The sequence below is a fragment of the Mauremys reevesii genome, linkage group 2 (genome assembly GCF_016161935.1).
Source record: "Mauremys reevesii isolate NIE-2019 linkage group 2, ASM1616193v1, whole genome shotgun sequence".
Lineage (NCBI taxonomy): Eukaryota > Metazoa > Chordata > Testudines > Geoemydidae > Mauremys > Mauremys reevesii.
The window spans coordinates 34,698,056-34,717,650 of NC_052624.1; the positions used below are offsets into that span (position 1 = coordinate 34,698,056).

The 19,595-nt window shown below is 44.2% G+C and overlaps 1 protein-coding gene across 11 annotated transcripts in view; it reads left to right on the forward strand.

Moving 5' to 3' along the window:
* The first annotated feature begins 110 nt into the window (after positions 1-110).
* PRTFDC1 (phosphoribosyl transferase domain containing 1) overlaps positions 111-19,595 on the forward strand; it is a 62,374-nt gene continuing 42,889 nt past the window's right edge. For 9 of the 11 annotated variants that reach the window (XR_005593066.1, XR_005593067.1, XR_005593069.1 and 6 more), the window contains exons 1-3: positions 111-214; positions 6,137-6,243; positions 11,114-11,297. Coding sequence is in view for 7 of the 11 variants with exons in the window: in XM_039521118.1 (XP_039377052.1) it covers positions 155-214; positions 6,137-6,243; positions 11,114-11,297 (351 nt within the window). In the remaining 4 variants the exon portion in view is untranslated. Of the gene's footprint in view, positions 215-341; positions 1,225-6,136; positions 6,244-9,415; positions 9,500-10,576; positions 10,606-11,113; positions 11,298-19,595 lie in introns of those variants that run through there. The other 2 variants (XM_039521122.1, XM_039521123.1) reach the window with 2 other exon arrangements.

The following is a 19,595-nucleotide window of genomic DNA, read 5'->3' on the forward strand; positions in this document are numbered from 1 at the left end:
GGGGCCCCCACGGCTGCATGCGGCGGCCTTCGCTCCCTGCAGGCCGACACCTCCCTCCCGGCCCCCACCCGGAGAGCAGCAGCGCCCCCTCCCCCCTCCTCGCCCCAGCGGCTGCAGCGGTTCCGCGCCGCTCCCCTGGGGCTGGCGAGGGAAGATGGCCAGGCAGGGCGGCAGCAGCGCGGCGCCGCAGAGAGGCAGCGGCCGCGGGGTTGTGGTAAAGGAAAAGCTCCCCCCAGCCCAGGGCGGCGCCAGGGCAGCTGCCCGCAGTCCCCAGACCGCTTGGGGGGGGAGGGTCCCCTCGCCATCGCCGCTCCTCTTCCCGCCGCGCGCCCCAACTGCCGCCTGGCCTGGGCACCCCCGGTCCCGCCCCTGGCGCCTCCGTCATGTCTCCTATCCCGCCCTTCGTCCGCTGGACACGCTCCCCTCCGCCGCCCCGCCTCTCATGGCCCTGGGTACCCACCCTGTTCTCCTGCCCGTGCCTTGAGCGCAGTGCCCTCCCCTCCGCTCCCCATCTACCGGCCAGGCCCCGCTCCCCGCCCTCATCGTCTCCTCTTCACAGCCTTTGTGCCCAGACCCCCACTGCGCCCCCTCATTCCTCCTCCCCGACCTTCCGCTACCATCTTCCCTCTGGGCCCGTCTGCTGCGGCACCCTGGCCTCGCCCCATCCACCACATCTTCTCCCCATGGCCTGTGTGCTTTGGCCCTTCCGCCCTATATCCTGATCTCATCCTGTCCTGGGCCGTGATTCCCCTCCTCTTCCCTGGTCCTTTTACCCTTACCCTCATCTTTTCTAAACAGCCTTACTTCCCTGCACCCGGGATCCCTCAGCTCCTCCCTTCTGCCCTGTTTCTGGTCCCAGGTTTGTTCACTCAACCCTTCTACATCTCAATACTCCAGCTTTGCCCTGATGTCTCCTTCCCGGCTGCCTCCCCCAACTTGTACTACTTACTCCCATCTGCTCTGCTGTGCCTTATGCCAACAGTTCTGTGATTCATCCTCCACCATCTCCTCTTGCCCCCTCACCCCTGCTCCATTGACCCAGTCCTGTGTTCTGTCTTTGTATCTCTGAACCTACTTTGCCGCACACCATATTCCACTGTTATCACCCCTCCCTGTATGGAGTATTTGTGAGTGGGTGGCTGCTCCAGAGAAGTCCTAGCAGCTCATCAGGAGCTGGGGAAGTTTGATTTCGTGTCCGTGTCCTCTGGCTGCAGCAGTTATGATGTATGTGTGCCCTTAGTGTGCTGGAAGCAAGCTGAGCAGTGACTAGCAAAATTGCCAAACATTACAGGACTACTGATTTTTAGATGGAAACATGGAATTGTCTTGGCTTGTGGATTCAATTGTCAATTGCATTTGCTGTGGAAACAACCTAGTGATAAAAACGCACTGTTGGATTGTTCTTATTTTTCATCTTCTGTGCACAGAAGGTGGTAGTGAACTGCACAAACTATATGTTTTAGAAAGCACCATGAATATCTATGGGGCTTTATAAGTTATGATAAATAGTAAATGAATAAGATAAGTTTCCAAAAGGGAAAAATGTGTATTTCTTTGGGCCTATCCACACTGTAAAAAACACGTTGAAATACTTCTATTTTACAGTGTACTTGTGACCAATCAATGTGTTAACCAAGTGCCAGAACAAGATTAGAGACTATTAGCCATGATTTAACTAAAACTTTGCACAAGTCCTGTGTACACCCCAAAACTGTGGTGGGGCTACTGTGTTATAAGTGTGTCCCCTGACAAGTGTTTTTACAGTTTAGAGCTAGGCCCTTGGTGTACTTAAATTAAACTAATATTGGCCATTTAGATGGTAATCTCTGTAATAAATTCTATTACAAAGCTGATGACTTCGTTAGCACTGGAGCAAAGTGGAGACATTTCAGAGGAGATGGGCTTTGTAATGACTTCATTTCTTTTGTTTCATACACACATGAAAACAAAAAAAGAATCATAATGCAACATTATGATTGTGAATTTAAATTTATGAAAGATAGAAAATGTTATGGTTCTCACATTCATCTTGCCCGATCACATGAATTTACATGGAAACAGAATTGGTTCCTTATTACATATATAAATTAAAATTACCAACTGTGTATAAACAGTGTTCTCATATAGTCCACATTTAAAAGAGAGCCCCACTTTTTAAAACAAAATTACCATTTTTCCATTCCCTTGTGAAAGTTCTTTCAGTCCAGTGTATTTCAGTAGATGGGGATTATAAGGTATTTCCCGATTTTCGCCCCAGATGTTTTGACTAATAGCTTTCAAATATTGCTGTATGTGTTTCTATTTTCAATCATTTATTTCTCCACCAATTTTTTTCAGATTTGGCACAGCATTTTGTTCCTAATATGAATTCTCTAAACACATCGATAGGTTTGTTAGGCCTTCTGCAACTGTGTTATTGTGAACAAGACTTGCCCCCTAATGAAAAACCTTGAAGTTTTGAGGATGTATGTAATCCCTTCTTCCTGTGAAAATGTGGAATGATATTGAGTAACTTTTTTTAATGACCAGATCCAAGCCCATTGCAGTCAGTGCAAAAACTCCCGTTGACTCCAGTGGTCTTTGGGTCATGCCCTTTATTTTCAGTTTTTAAATATTAATTGCAAGCAAATGATGATTTTGAGCCAGGCACAGTTCTCTAGGAAGTTGATGTTTTTGCTGCAGCTAAGTAATGAAAAAAACGATATTGAGGTGAGTGGTCTTTGGGTCATGCCCTTTATTTTCAGTTTTTAAATATTAATTGCAAGCAAATGATGATTTTGAGCCAGGCACAGTTCTCTAGGAAGTTGATGTTTTTGCTGCAGCTAAGTAGACGAAAAGTAACGATATTGAGGTTTTTTTTTTAATGACCAGATTCAAGCCCATTGCAGTCAGTGCAAAAACTCCCGTTGACTTCAGTGATCTTTGGGTCATGCCCTTTATTTTCAGTTTTTAAATATTAATTGCAAGAAAATTATGATTTTGAGCCAGGTACAGTTCTCTAGGAAATTGATGTTTTTGCTGCAGCTAAGGCCTGGTCTACACTGAGGGGGGGGGATCGATGTAAGATACGCAACTTCAGCTACGGGAATACCATAGCTGAAGTCGAAGTATCTTATTCTGACTTGCCTCCCGTCCTCACCGCGCGGGATTGACGCCGCGGCTCCCCTGCGACTCCACTACTGCCGCTCGCTCCGGTGGAGTTCCGGAGTCGACGGGGAGCGTGTTCAGGGATCGATATATCGCGTCTAGATGAGACGCGATATATCAATCCCCAATAAATCGATCGCTACCCGCCGATACGGCGGGTAGTCTGGACATACCCTTAGTAGACGTAAAGTAACCATTCTTAGACAAATAATATTTCTTCAAGGTGTAGTTTAGCATCACCAGACTGATGCCAGAGATAAATATAGCAATATATGAAAGTAGAATCCTCATAAAGATGCTAATGTAATAGAATAGGTCAGCAATCAACACATTTTGATATGCAAATTATTTGTGAAGGATTTATGATTCTTTATTGTAGTAGGTGAATCTGCTTGCAGTAGTTAGTTTTTACTCTTTAGGTGAGGATTCTATATAGCAGAAATGTACACTGTACCCCACAAAAGCAGTTCTCTAACCATTTGTTCAACCTTCTTGTTGATATTCATGTGCTTGAACAATACAAAACTCCCTTGGGAATTCTGCACCACTGCACATGTGCAGACTTGATGTCCCCCTGCAGATTTCTTTGCTTCCCTGAAGAAAAATGACTTCCTGATGGGGGAGTAAAGGGAAGCCACAAAAGCGATGTTTCGGGTTCCCAGGGCAGCCAGCAGAGAGAGAAATCACTGTGGGGCAGGAGGCGGGACTGGGTAAGACCTGGCTGGTGGCTCCAACCCTGCGCCGGGCTCAGCAGCTAGTCTCGGCTGAACTGGGGGGGACGAGACTTCCTCTTGCCCTGCACAGCATCCGGGGCCGAGTCTGATCCACCCCCAGATTTCTCTCCCACCTGCAGGAAGCTCTGCAAACTCCTGCCCACCCATAACACACTTCCTGCACCCATTGCTCCTCAGCTGCAGGAGGAGGGATTCCTATTCAGGGAGCTGCTCCCGCATCTGCCCAACCCCCATGCATCTAGACCCCCTCATACCCAGACGCTCCTGCTGAGCATCACCCTCCCTGCAATCAGATCCATCCCTGATGAGCCCCACTCCCACTGCATTTGGACCACCCCGATGAGCCATGCATACCTGGATCCCACCCCACCAAACCCCAGCCAGCTACACCTGGATCCCTGCCACACTCCCCCAGCATCTGAACTCCCCACTGAGCCCCCCACACCCAGACCCTCCCGCTGAGCTCTATCCAGGCTAGGCTAGGCAGGGCACGGCACCCGCAGGGGGCATCCTGGGAGGGCGCCATTTGGCTGGGCTCCGGTGGAGGCCATGCCTGCGCTGGCCCGGACCACGAGACCCGGGGACGACGCGCTGTCCGCCCTGCGGTGGTCCCGCGTTCCGTCTCGCTCGGTTGAGCTTGAGCTGCGCGACCGCGGGCAGACCGCGCGCCGCCCCCTCCCGTGGACCTGCCGCAGGCATGCCGGGCGAGCTGAACCGAGGAGCCATACCGCCTCCCCAGGATGCCGGGGGAGCGGGGGAGGGGGGGACCCCGGGACTGGGGGGGCGGCGGCGCGCGCGCGCGCGCTTGGGGCAGCCTGATTTGTAGAGCCGCCCCTGGCTCTATCCCCCTCCCCCGTTGAGCTCCAACCACCTGCACCTGGACCCTACTGCAGATTCCCATTACCTTTGCACCCGTAACTCCCCCAACAGGCCCATGTGCATCTTGATCCCCCCCGCACCCAGATCCCCCACTGAGCCACCCGCACTCAGATTGCCCCACACAGAACCCTCTCAACCCACACCTGGATCCCCCCACATTAAGCCCCTCCAGACTTGGCTCCTGCCTTGCTGAGCCTGCTTGCCCACACAGAGGGGCAGGGCCCAAGAGTGTTTCTGGGCCAGGCTGTATCCTTGCGCTTTGTCAGGTTGGGTGCAGCCTTATTGCTGAGTCCATGTCCCAGGGAGGGAGCTGCACAGTGATCTCCCACCTCTGTGGAGCCCAGTGGCCTGTGCTCCTCAATGCCATGCTGGAGCCTCCACATTTATTTAACAATAAAATTTGCAGAATTTTTCAGAATTTTAAAATATGTGTGTAGAATTTTAAATGTTTTGGTGTAGAATGCTCTCAGGAGTAAATACAAGGAATAAAGACAAGATGTTTATGGGTACCTATGACTGCACAGACAATTAAGAAACCCGTGAGGTGGCACTCTTTCCTCAAAGTCAATATTGAAACAAAGCTCCAGTATAGTTGCAAGAAGTTAGCGGTGCTGTCTTTACTATGGGACTGTTGTAAAGCTTGCTGAACCGTTTCCATTACAATCCCTCCTTTTTACATCTTTAGAGCTTTCTGAAACATGACCTTTTGAACTGATATTTGTCCTGCTTGATTTCTGCCTGACATCTATAAACTTTTTGATTTCTGAGATTCTCGTATTAATCGAGTTCCTGGTTTTACAGGTGGCTGGATGTGAAAAGCAGTACTAATACACATTGTAAAAACTCTTTAAAACATTAATCTTTTTTCTGTAAATATGTGGCATATACAGAATACCTGAGGGTTAGTTGGAATGTTTTCTAGGCGCTCATTTCGGATGACCTGCATAAACCATTCATGGGTTCACAGTCATGCGTACTGCAATCCTCTGAGACTTATGCAGATAAAATTAGGGAAAGACCACAGCATTTTTGTGACAGGTTGCCTTTTTTTTTTTTTTTTAAAGAATGGTTACTTTTAAGGGTGTTTAGAGAGTTAGCTTGAGAGAAGTAGACATAATGCACCCATGATTAATAGGCACAGGTGAAGTGGTAAATTATCATCATGTATTTTTGATTACATGATCCTGGAGTTAATCACATGGATATCACCATATATGGGAAGGGTATGTGTATAAGGCCAGTACAACTAATAGTAGTTGCTAATAATACTGTCCAATCCAATGTAAAAGGACATAGTCTAACATTGAGAATATGATAACAACTTTTTATATACTAAATACAATGAAGTGTTCTAATTATATTAACCTAATTTGCAGATTTCAGACGATTGGCCAGGCTACAGTTTGGATTTATTCACATATCCACAGCACTACTATGGAGATCTGGAATATGTGCTCATACCTCATGGTATTATTGTTGACAGGTAAGAGTGCTTTGAATAGTACTATATAAGTATTTAACAATTTTCTGTATACTTGTTATATAGACATAATTGGACACACAAGCAATTTATACATAAAATTACATACAAAAGAACTACTCTCAAAGAATATTATGTAGGTTTCAAAGGAAAGCACTTGAAATTTGGGAAATGCCAGATTTACAGTAGCCCGTCCAATCTTAATACTGCCACCTTATGTGTCCATCCTGCTTACTGAATGAGGCAGGAGTCTTGTGGGGAAGACTGTATCTGATCAAGTAATTAAAGTCTGTCATAATACATATGCACAAGAGGGCAGAATTAAAGCTGACATTTCCTAACCTTTGAGTGCTTAATTTGCAATCTAAATACGTTTTTAAATTTAATTTACCAAGGTTTTTTAAAAGGAAAAAGATAAAACCAGTTTCTATTACATATAAGTGTAACAGCCCCCATTATCCATCATCAACAGGGGTTGAATCCTGAACTTTCATTGTTGTAGAACAGACTTCTGTCACATGACCTACAGGGCTGATAGCAAGAGAAGTTTGTTATCCCACGGTTGGGGATGGGCCAAGTGCTGGGTCTGAAGGGTTGTTGGAGGGAGTCTGTCTCCACTCTCTTCCCTTCACTACAGCAGCTCCCATCTGTTCACAGTGCTGTGTCTACTGTTGCTGCTGTTGCTTTTGCACTGGTGGCAACTCCGCTCTGTAGAGTGTTCATGTTCAGTTATTATTTTGGTATGCTGCCAAAAATTTTCTGCAGTGCTTACTTTACAGAAGGGAAATGCTGACTTATATCTCAATAAACCTGAATGGAATTGCATGGAAAAAGAAAAGACACTTCTTTGCTTGAGAACTTTCTCCCTACCCCATTTGAAAGGCCTGCTGCAAACAATGGAGGAGTTGGAGCTTCTTAAAAGAATCATAGAATATCAGGATTGGAAGGGACCTTAGGAGGTCATCTAGTCCAACCCCCTGCTTAAAGCAGGACTAATCCACAGACAGATTTTTGCCCCAGATCTGTAAATGGCCCTCTCAAGGATTGAGCTCATAACCCTGGGTTTAGGAGGTAAAGGCTCAAACCACTGAGCTATCCCTCTCCCTAAGAAAGTTGAAATAATCTATCATAATGGAAAGTGTTAGGAAATGTAAATATAATGGCCATTACAAGCTCCCCCGTAAGAACACCCACCTACTCAAAGCTACGTCTACATTGGAGTTGTCAGCTTTTTATGAAAACAGGTGTCAATTATAGCTCTCCTTCATTCTCTGTTTCTCCAGTCAGTGTAGAAGTCCATTGTTCCTTTATTGTGATTAGAGTCAGTTGACTAGAACAGGAGTACTTGTGGCACCTTAGAGACTAACATTTATCTGAGCATAAGCTTTCGTGGGCTACCGGCCACTTCATCAAATGCATAGAATGGAACACACAGTAAGAAGATATATATACATACAGAGAACATGGAAAGGTGGAAGTTGCCATACCAACTCTAAGAGGCTTATTAATTTAGATGAGCTATTATCAGCAGGAGAAAAAAACCTTTGTAGTGATAATTAAGATGGCCCATTTCGGACAGTTGACAAAAAGGTGTGAGGATACTTAACATGGGGAAATAGAGTCAATTTGTGTAATGACCCAGCCACTCCCAGTCTCTATTCAAACCCAGGTTAATGGTATCTAGTTTGCATATTAATTCAAGTTCAGCAGTTTCTCGTTGGAGTCTGTTTTTGAAGCTTTTCTGTTGCAAAATTGCCACCTTTAAGTCTGTTACTGAGTGACCAGAGAGGTTGATGTGTTCTCCTACTGGTTTTTGAATGTTATGATTCCTGATGTCAGATTTATGTCCATTTATTCTTTTGCATAGAGACTGTCCAATCTGGCCAATGTACATGGCAGAGGGCATTGCTGGCACATGATGGCATATATCACGTTGGTAGATGTGCAAGTGAACAAGCCCCTGTTGGCGTGGCTGATGTGATTAAGTCCTATGATGGTGTCACTTGAATAGATATGTGGACAGAGTTGACATCGGGCTTTGTTGCAAGGATAGGTTCCTGGGTTAGTGTTTTTGTTGTGTGGTGTGTGGTCTCGTAGAGTTGGTATGGCAACTTCCACCTTTTCATGTTCTCTGTATGTATATATATGTTCCATTCTGTGCATCTGATGAAGTGGGCTGTAGCCCACAAAAGCTGATGCTCAAATAAATGTGTTAGTCTCTAAGGTGCCACAAGTATTCTTGTTCTTTTTGCGGATACAGACTAACACAGCTGCTACTCTGAAACCAGTCAGCTAACATCATATGCTCAACCTTCCTTCTTACTAGGCTATAACTGTAAATTTGGTTAAAATTGTTGAACTCTCTTGTCTCTCTCCACACCAGCAAGACAAACCTGGGGTTAGAGAAAGGAACAGGAGTGAATTTACTTTGAGTTTCATTGTCAAATATATGGCTGAAACTCATTGTGTAGAGAGAGATCAAAACTGCAGAAAATCCTTGTAATGAGAATACAACTAAATTTTGTCCATATTTTATATATAAGCTGGGGCTTAATAAGTTCCTGTCTGCACTAGAGTTTAAACTCTTTCAAAATATTTTAGTAAAGTAATCTATATAGTTATGATTTGTGAAATACTTTAACATAATTCATTCCTTTCCACTCTGATCAGTTAAATTATGTTAGCATCCTGCCAGTAAAAATGAAGGTTAAGCATTTTTTCCTGAAATAGTTGGAATTCTAGTGTAGGAGAAGCCTCAGGGACAAAATGTCAGGGTCTTTTCAAGTTGAAATAATACATGATGCAAAGTATATAATCTTGGACACTAAAGCTGGGGGACAAGGAGATATTTAAAGGATTATTCAGCATTTATTTCTGTTTCTGTCAACATGCTTGAAATGTAAAAGTGGCCTAAAGCCACCCATTTCTTTACCAGATTATCAAAATGTTTTGAGTATCTAGCCTAAAAAGTTGTGAAAAGTAGCTTTATGTCCACCCAATTACACAAAACAACAAAAACTCTCTAAAAAATTTTAAAAAAAAAGACGGGAAAGGAGGGGGTGTAATTTATAAACAGAGGGCTAAAAAAAAAATATGGGTGGACACAGATCACTAAGTGTCTTCCCTCACTCTCTCTGTGAAAGACTTTCCAATAATTTCAGACTTTCCTTTACAGGAGGTAATGCTGAAGATGATGGAGAAAAATGCAATTACCTCACTATTTTTACATAAACAAAAGAGGAACTTAAATGTATTTGAGGTCAGACTAGATGATATAATAGTCCCTTTATACCTTAAAATCTATGAATATTCACTCTTTTGATCTATTTTTGGTATATAGAATTTATTCTTTGCATTGCATAGATATGAAACTGAAAGAAACTTTGACCTTTTTAAATTGTAGCTACGGTAATTTATTGTTGGCAACAGAAATAAGAAAAATATTGTCCTCTTCGGAGTATATTCTTCCCTTACACGTGCTGTGCACATACAGTAATTTCCAATGATGATTTTTTGTATATATGTAGAGAAAAACCGACTCCTATGTCACTGTGGACCAGCAAAGAGCAGTTTATAGCACAAATGTGGTAGTGAAATCCATATGATAAATTACAGAATCATAATAAATTGCATTTGGCCTACACCTCTGATTTCCTTATCTGCACTCTGGCCACTAGTCCATCTTTATTGGGACTACACTATAATACCAAGTAGCTACTGTTTTTATAAGCAACCTGAAAAAATTGTTTTTATTCTTCTCGACCAAGTGTAGCATTTTTCCTTAAAATTGCACTGGTCTGAGGTACAGGATGGCACTCTTGAATCTTGGATCAGTACAGGTTTCAGGTCTGCTATTTCACAAACCATCTTTGCTAGAGGCTAGACATGGAGGGCTAGTTTTAAAAAATAACAAATGATTTTTGAGTGTTTGACCATTTGACACCCTAAAGAGGCCTGAAAATTTCACAAATGCTGAGTCACCTGCCCTCTGAAAATTGGACCCGTTTAAGATATTTTCAGATGGGCTTACCAAAATATGAGGCACCCAAACTCACTAGTTAGTTTTGAAGATTTAAGCCAAGAAGTTTATCCCACATAAAAGATGGGATCCTACTCATTCTAATATGCCACATCCTGTTGACAAAGGAGACACACTGTCAATAAGAATACAGATCAGTAAATTATTAGATCTTTAAATCCCCAAAGTAATCAGTAAATAACTCTGACTCTTCCTATCGAGCTGTGTGACCTTGGGCAAGTCACTTAGCTTCTCTGTGTCCAAGTTTGTCTTGTCTGCAAAATGGGGATAATTTTACCCTTTGTAAAGTGTGTTGAGATCTCTGAATAACATTATATGTGTCGCTTGTAAGTATTTTTATTTATTTTGTTTTACTAAAATGTAAGTGTAGCTTTTTCTTTAGTCTGTGAGTTTATATAATTTCTGGTGTTTTTCTTCTTTATCTTGCACCTTTTAAGCAGTTACTCTTAGCAGTTTGCATAACAAAGTGTGTGATCGTAGAGGGAGACTTTACATGAATGTGGGATGCTGTGTAAAGCTGATGGCCTAGTTTGCTCAATCACTCAAAAAGTCTCCTTTATAATAATATTTATTGCAACATATTATTCCAGTTGTGTAATCAGGGGAATGTGTCTAATGATAATTCCCAGACTGTGTTATACACATTCTGAATATTGTATTGATCAGATTCCTTCTTGCATCTGCCTGTTGTGCAGCTGATCAAAAGCCCACTAAAGTCAGTGAGGGAGTTGAATGGGCTTTAGATCAGGCCATGCATGATTTCTAGATATTTTTGTATAACTCCATGAACATCCTATGGTCTGCACCTTACATTATATTTATCCTTTATTTCAGGACAGAATGCGTGGCCAAAGACATCATGCAAGACATTGGAGACAATAACATTGTGGTTCTCTGTGTACTTAAAGGTGGCTACAAGTTCTGTGCTGACCTTGTGGAGCACATTAAGACTCTCAGTAGAAATTCAGAAAGGTCCATCTCCATGAAAGTTGACTTTGTCAGACTGAAAAGTTACCATGTAAGTCAACAGTTCAATTATGTAGATTATTTATAAATTAAATAGTGATTTGATTCCAGTAATAAAATAGAGGTTTGTAGATGAAGAATGTAAAAAAATTTACATAATACATTTGCAAAAAGTATCAGTTTGAAAAATTCCTTTGTTTATTTTTTTCCTTTCTCCCTATAATGCATTAAACATATGATTGTACTAACTTAATGGATAAATGTGAGTGATGTATGAGACATCTTAAAGATAATTATTTTTAACTTGCGCGGTTTTCATTTCTGCATTCAGAAATTGACTCAAGCATCAGTCATATAATCTATCAGTCAGCTGTGTTTATTTTCTATGAAGCCAATTTCACATTCTTTCATTTCCCACCCCCTCCAGTAATTCTAAATCTTCCTCAATTTTTGCAGTTAGTGAAAGAAGAGAAAAATTATTGAAATATTTTACTCAGTGTGTCATAAAAATGGAAAGTATATACAATAGCAATCTATACCACTAGATGATGGTGGTGCTTTGTTGTAAAATTAAATAAGACATTTGGTCAAGTCCAGTCTTAATGTCAGAGGCTAGAGCCCTCATTAACTTGTGAGGGAGTTATGTAATAGTGATCCACTGATTTTAGTATGGTAATACTAATAAGATGGCCTATTTGGAGCTACATCTTTTTTGGGAACATGTTATGATTTCCATTTTTATAAGCTGCAAATTTGAATTCCATCCTGCATTTCATTATCTATAGCAGTGGTTTTCAAACTTTTTTTCTGGCGACCCAGCTGAAGAAAATTGTTGATACCCGTGACCCAAAGGAGCTGGGGGGATGAGGGGTTTGGGAGAGGCCGGGGTGTGGGAGTGAGGGTTGCAGGGTGGGGCCAGGGAGGAAGGGTTTGGAGTACAGGAAGGGGATCAGGGCTCTGAGGTGGGGCTGGGGATGAGAGGTTTGAGGTGCAGGAAGGGGTTCTGGGTTTGTGGGAATGGGGGCACGGGTTTATCTCAGGCGGCTCCCAGTCAGTGGCACAGCAGGGGTGCTAAGGCAGGCTTAGAATCATAGAATCATAGAATCTCAGGGTTGGAAGGGACCTCAGGAGGTCATCTAGTCCAACCCCCTGCTCAAAGCAGGACCAAACCCAACTAAATCATCCCAGCCAGGGCTTTGTCAAGCCTGACCTTAAAAACCTCTAAGGAAGGAGATTCCACCACCTCCCTAGGTAACCCATTCCAGTGCTTCACCACCCTACTAGTGAAAAAGTTTTTACTAATATCCAACCTAAACCTCCCCCTCTGCAACTTGAGACCATTACTCCTTGTTCTGTCATCTTCTACCACTGAGAACAGTCTAGATCCATCCTCTTTGGAACCCCCTTTCAGGTAGTTGAAAGCAGCTATCAAATCCCCCCTCATTCTTCTCTTCTGCAGGCTAAACAATCTCAGTTCCCTCAGCCTCTCCTCATAAGTCATGTGCTCCAGCCCCCTAATCATTTGTGTTGCCCTCCGCTGGACTCTCTCCAATTTATCCACATCCTTCTTGTAGTGTGGGGCCCAAAACTGGACACAGTACTCCAAATGAGGCCTCACCAGTGCTGAATAGAGGGGAATGATCACGTCCCTCGATCTGCTGGAAATGCCCCTACTTATACAACCCAAAATGCCATTAGCCTTCTTGGCAACAAGGGCACACTGTTGACTCATATTCAGCTTTTCATCCACCGTAACCCCTAGGTCCTTTTCTGCAGAACTGCTGCCCAGCCATTCGGTCCCTAGTCTGTAGCAGTGCATGGGATTCTTCCGTCCTAAGTGCAGGACTCTGCACTTGTCCTTGTTGAACCTCATCTTATTTCTTTTCGCCCAATCCTCTAATTTGTCTAGGTGCCTCTGTATCCTATCCCTACCCTCCAGCGTATCAACCACTCCTCCCAGTTTAGTGTCATCTGCAAACTTGCTAAGGGTGCAGTCCACACCATCCTCCAGATCGTTAATGAAGATATTGAACAAAACCGGCCCCAGCACCAACCCTTGGGGCACTCCACTTGATACCGGCTGCCAACTAGACATGGAACCATTGATCACTACCCGTTGAGCCCGACCATCTAGCCAGTTTTCTATCCACCTTACCGTCCATTCATCCAGCCCATACTTCTTTAACTTGCTGGCAAGAATACTGTGGGAGACTGTATCAAAAGCTTTGCTAAAGTCCAGAAATAGCACATCCACTGCTTTCCCCTCCTCCACAGAGCTGGTTATCTCATCATAGAAGGCAATTAGGTTAGTCAGGCATGACTTGCCCTTGGTGAATCCATGCTGACTGTTCCTGATCACTTTCCCCTCCTTTAAGGGGTTCAGAATTGATTCCTTGAGGACCTGTTCCATGATTTTTGCCTATCCTGGCACCACAGCCGGCGCTGTGCCCCAGAAACAGCCAGCAGCAGGTTCAGCTCCTAGGTGGAGGCACAGAATCATAGAATATGAGGGTTGGAAGGGACCTCAGGAGATCATCTAGTCTAACCCCCTGCTCAAAACAGTCCCAATCCCTAGACAGATTTTTGCCCCAGATTCCTAAATGGCCACCTCAAGGATTGAGCTCATAACCCTGGGTTTAGCAGGCCAATGCTCAAACCACTGAGCTATCCCTCAGGCATGCAATTGGCTCCGCACATCTTTCACCCGCAGGCACTGCCCCCACAGCAGAGCCAGTGATCAGGGTGGGGGCAGTGTGCGGAGCCCCATGGCCTCCCACCTAGGAGCCAGATCTGATGCTGGCCGCTTCCGGGGTACAGCGCAGTGTCAGAACAAGTAGGGACTCACCTTCCTTAGTTGGGCAGCACTTTTAACGGCCCAGTCAGCGGTGCTGACCAGAGCTGTCATGACCCAGTGCCTTACATTCCTTGACCCAGTACTGGGTCGCAACCCGCAGTTTGACAACCACTGATCTATAGTATGAGCCAAATCCTAGAAATAGTTTACAGCTCATGTGGCACAGGCTGCACACTAGCGATCTGAGCAGGGGGTTAGGGTGAAGTAAGAAATACTTTCCCCTTCCATTAAGGAGTGGCAGTAAAACCTCTGTGACCTCTGTGCAGCCTCAGGGTTAGTCAAATACCTGGGTCTCTATTCCATTGGGAATGGTTTGTGCATCCGCATAGTCACAGATCCAGTGACATCACCCCTTTTCTGACCTTCCAACCCCATCCTGAACACTTGCTGCAGTAGAACAGCACTGATTCCACTAGGTGACCACAGTCCTAGTGGGGTCAAAATTTGGCCCTTGGACTGTAAAAGGAATTTTCCAAATGAAAACCAATTTGAGACATGAAGCACATGTATAGTAAAAAGATGTCACCATTTTTTAACTATTTAGCAGTATGCAGGTAAAGTCTGAGAATTAGTTAAAAGCAGTGGGGGAAAAACTTTGTCTTATTTGAGGGCACATAGAAATTAAGTGAATTTTCAAGAGGGTTATATATATAGTTTACACAAATACTAGATTAATATTGAAGTGCTGATTGTTTACATTGATTCTACTTTAGAGGGGCACCTGGCAGTTGTTCTGTTGGGCAACCCTTCATCATAAGAACATAAGAATGGCCATATTGGGTTAGACCAACGGTCAATCTAGCCCAGTATCCTGTCTTCTGACAAAAACAAGGAGTCCTTGTGGCACCTTAGAGACTAACAAATTTATTTGGGCATGAGCTTTCATGGGCTAAACCCACTTCATCAGATGCATGGAGTGGAAAATACAGTAGGGTATAAATACACAGCATATGGAAAAGATGGGCGTTGCCTTACCAAGTTGGGGGTCAGTACTAATGAGCCAATTCAATTAAGGCAGAGTGGGCTATTCTCAACAGTTGACAAGAAGGGAGGAAAAATCACTTTTGTAGCGCTAATGAGTTCAATGTAATCAAGATGACCCATTTCAAACAGTTGACAAGAAGGTGTGAGTATTAGCGGGGGGAAGTTAGTTTTTGTAGTGACCCATCCACTCCCAGTCTTTATTCAGGCCTAATTTGATGGTGTCCAGTTTGCAAATTAATTCCAGTTCTGCAGTTTCTCATTGGAGTCTGTTTTTGAAGGTTTTTTTGTTGAACAATTGTTTCTTAGTCTGCATTTCTTTCTCGGCCACTTTTTCCTTACTCACTTTCTCCATTTTATTTGCTATTGGATTTTTATTGTTCTCTAGTTGTTTTACTTTCTCTAACACACTCAGTTTCCACACACTGTTCTTCTCACATAATTAACCCTGCTTCCTTTTAACATTTCTTCACTAACTGTTCTTTGTTTCTCTTTTCCTCAAGGGTACACTGCAGCTGTCAATACACTTTCGTCAGCTGTATCCTTCTCTCTGTTCAACTGTCCAAATTCTGTAGCCATTTTCAACTCCTGTAAAAACTGGTCGCATTTTGATGAGTTGTCTTGTTCCAACTTCAGCATTCAGTACTAAAAGGTTAGTCAGTTATAGACATGATAGGTAGAAAGGAGTGACTTTTAATTGCATTGCAATTTCGGTTAAGGTTAGAGGTGAAAGCAACAAGGGTGATGTCATGGTTGGCGTCTGCTATAGACCACCAGATGAGAAGGATGAGGTAGACGAGGCTTTCTTCAGAAAACTAACAGAAGGTTCCAGCTAACAGACCCTGGTTCTCATGGGGGACTTCAAGCACCCTGACATCTGCTGGGAGAGCAATACAGCAGTGTACAGACAATTCAGGAAGTTTTTGGAGAGTGTTGGGGACAACTTCCTGGTGCAAGAGCTGGAGGAATCAACTAGGGACCGTGCTCCTCTTGACCTGCTGCTCACAAACAGGGAAGAATTGGTAGGGGAAGTAAAAGTGGGTGGCAACCTGGGCAGCAGAGACATGAAATGGTCGAGTTCAGGATCCTGACAAAAGGAGAGCAGCAGAATACGGACTTTGGACTTCAGAAAAGCAGACTTTGACTCCCTCAGGGAACTGATGGGCAGGATCCCTTGGGAGGCTAAGATGAGGGGGAAAGGAATCCAGTACACTCAACAAGGATTTTCACTGACCACAATACAATTGAAAGAAATCCAAAAAGGAACTAGAGAAGAGGAAGCTGAAGCAGTAAAAATACAGTATGTGCTCAATCATCTTGAAGACAAAGGAAAGAGGGAACTGGCATGATAATTGGACAGTTTGGTTGGATAAAGGAAGGGGTTTTTAAAGACTGTGGTTACAGGGTGTGGCGGGACGCCTGTCCCACACTGGCAGAAGCAGGCTTAAAGCAGCCCTGGGGAGGCTGCACAGGAGGCAGCCAATTAGGAAAGGGCTTGTAGAGACAGCCAATTGGGAGAAGGGTTAGAGAGACAGCCAATCAGGGCCAGGCTGGGCCATATAAGAAGGGCTGCTGCACAGAACAGCTTGTCACTCCCTGGACTTTGAGGAGAGAGGACTGGCTGCCCTGAAGGAGGGAGAAGAGACAGCACCATGGTCAGAGCAGTGCTGGGCAGGGTCAGGGGAGCAGGAGTGAGTGAGCTCCTGGCTGACTGCTGCCAGACTGAGGCCCTGATACAAGGGCGGAGAAGGTGCTAGGGCTGCGGGGAAGTGACCCAGGGAAACAGACGGCAGAGGTTTGAGATGACGCAATGCTTGACTGCTCCCCTCCTTCCCCCTTTGGCCCCAGTTGCCACTGATGCAGGTGGCTAGACCCTGGACTACAGCCTGCCAGTGAGGCAAGTGGCTGGATAAAGGACTGCTACCTCCTTTTCCCCCAGAAAGAGTAGGAGAGAACCGAGTGGGGCACAGCTGGAGGGCTGTGTCCAGAGGAGGACGTCGTGTTCCTCAGAGCGACATGGGTCCTGAGGACAGAAGTGGTGGTGGCGAGACGCCATTAGATGAAGGTGCAAAGGTGAACTAGAGCTAATTCCCAGGATGGCCAGCAGGAGGTACCAAAGTGGTGAGTTGCACCTGGTTACACAGGGCACGTTGAAAACTTAAAAAAAAAAAAGAGCTATGTAAGAGAGTGATTGAGGGTGAAGGAGAGAGAGGGAATGGAATTTGAAGTGAGAGAAGACAGGAGTCAAAAAGGAACGGGCTGAAGTGAACAGATTACTGAGTAGAAGACAATAGTGTGAAACCACCTCAAAGTCTAAGATTTGGGTGTCAGGAATAAAGGATGGGGGGGAAGAAGGGGTCATGATGATGAGGCAGGGATAAAGGAGGATGAAATTGTTTCAAATTCCTTCTTTATAATTTAGCAATTTCTTGAGTGGAGAGGGTTTGAGTGGATTTAAATAAATACAAGAGCCTCCAATGGTTGAAGGCACAAGAGTCAGTCCAGCAAAACAAGTAGAGCAATCTAGCAAGGAAGAAAGTTGAGTTGAAAACAATGTTTTAGAGGAAAGTATGAGATTTTCTCCAAAAGTGCTAAGCAATCCATGAACTGGCAGGGAAATTGATGTATCAGGTTTGGTGTTTGGTAGGATGGACAGAGTGATAGGAGGGTGAACTGACAGATTCAGGAGTGGTGGTGAGGGTAGAGTCTGAAAGTGGAGAATATGGAATTAACAGGTTTTATTGTCTTTCTCCATCCTCTGTTACTCTGTTTATGATGAATAATTCAGAATTTCTTTATCAATATCTGGAGCTGTTCAGTCTTCTCTATAATTACATGACACAAGGGAAACTGTGCTAAGTATAAAAAAACTCAGATTTTGTTGATGAGATTTTTATAAGTATCACAATGACATGATTTTATGCAGTGAAGAAATACACAGCACTGGCTAATAATGAGGCTGAGAAAGCTCTCCTTTCCCTACATTCTTTTCTAATGATTTTAGTTTAATCTTGTTCAGATCAAAATAGTTTCAAAAACTGTGTAGTTTAGTGTGATTGGCCAGCAGCTGAATTGCAATTTTCAGTACATATCAGGGGTGAAAGTAATCTAAAGGACTTACTGGTTTGCCAGAGTCCTGGGAAGAGGCGGGGCCTCAACCAGAAGAGGCAGGGCCTTAAATCAAGATTTAAAGCTCCAGGGCTCCAGCTGTGGCTGGGAGCCCCCGGGCCTTTAAATTACCCCTGGAGCTTTAAAAGATTTAAAGGGCCCAGGGCTCTGGCTGCCACTACCACAGCGGAGCTCCGGGCCCTTTAAATCTCCAACGGAGCCCTGCCGCTGCTACCCCAGGGTTCAGGCAGCCGGGCTCAGGCGGCGATTTAAAGGGCCCAAGGCTCTAGCAGCAGGGAGCCCTTGGCCCTTTAAATCGCCACCTGAGCCCTGCTGCCTGAGCCCTGGGTAGCAACGGCAGGGCTCCGGCAGTGATCGCTGCCAGGCCCTTTAAATCACCGCCAGAGCCCTGCTGCTGCTACCCCGGGGCTCAGGCAGCGAGGCTCAGGAGGTGATTTAAAGGGCCCTGGGCTCCGGCCACTGCAGGGAGCCACGGGCCCTTTAAATCGCCAGCCTGGGGAAGCCGGTCCAGTCCGACATGGCATACTGGCTCTTGCCGGTACACTGTACCAGCCCGTACTGGCTTACTTTCACCTCTGGTACATATTGATGCATGTAGATACCTACTTATATTCAAATGCAGGTTACTGGAATGACTTTGTATTGTCAATCTGAACTGCAGATTCTGAAAATGTATTTTTCAATTGCTGGTGGCAAGAAAGTAACCTTTTTAAATTGTCTCCCAAAATATAAATAAACTTCAAAAGGAGTGTTGTTTTGCTGAAGTATAAATCATGTGGAGGAAATTGTGGTGGATTATGTGGATTGAGCCACTTCACTTAAGCCTTTGAAATTAATCAAAAGTATTTATGGCTTCCAGAACATAACTTATTTAAAAAATGTGACCTCTGAATAGCAATCCAGACATAATAGTCACATTGTGTGTACACCATCAAATACATTGACATTATCTGTATCCTCTTCAGTATCCAGTTGTTTTGAAATATATTTACAACTGTTAATTATTAATTTTGGCATAAACAGAAGCATTTGTGCTACAAAACCCTGAAATCAACAAAACAGGCATTGTGCTTTACACAGATCTGAATGTTGTAGTCTATATAAGGCCATTTCAGTAAATGGTTTGAGTAAATCTATCTGCTGTAAGAGTATAGAAGCACAGACATTTTATATATGTTTTAATGCAGTAATGATTAAATTATATGCCAATTAATACAAATAGTAAAATTATATTTTTCTACCCTGTAATTTTACATCTTTTATCATCACTCAGTCCTTACAACTAAAGCCTTGGCTACACTTGCGAGTTACAGCACAATAAAGCAGCCCCGGGTGCCCTAGCTCACTCCCAATCCACACTGGCAAGGCACATAGAGTGCTCTGACT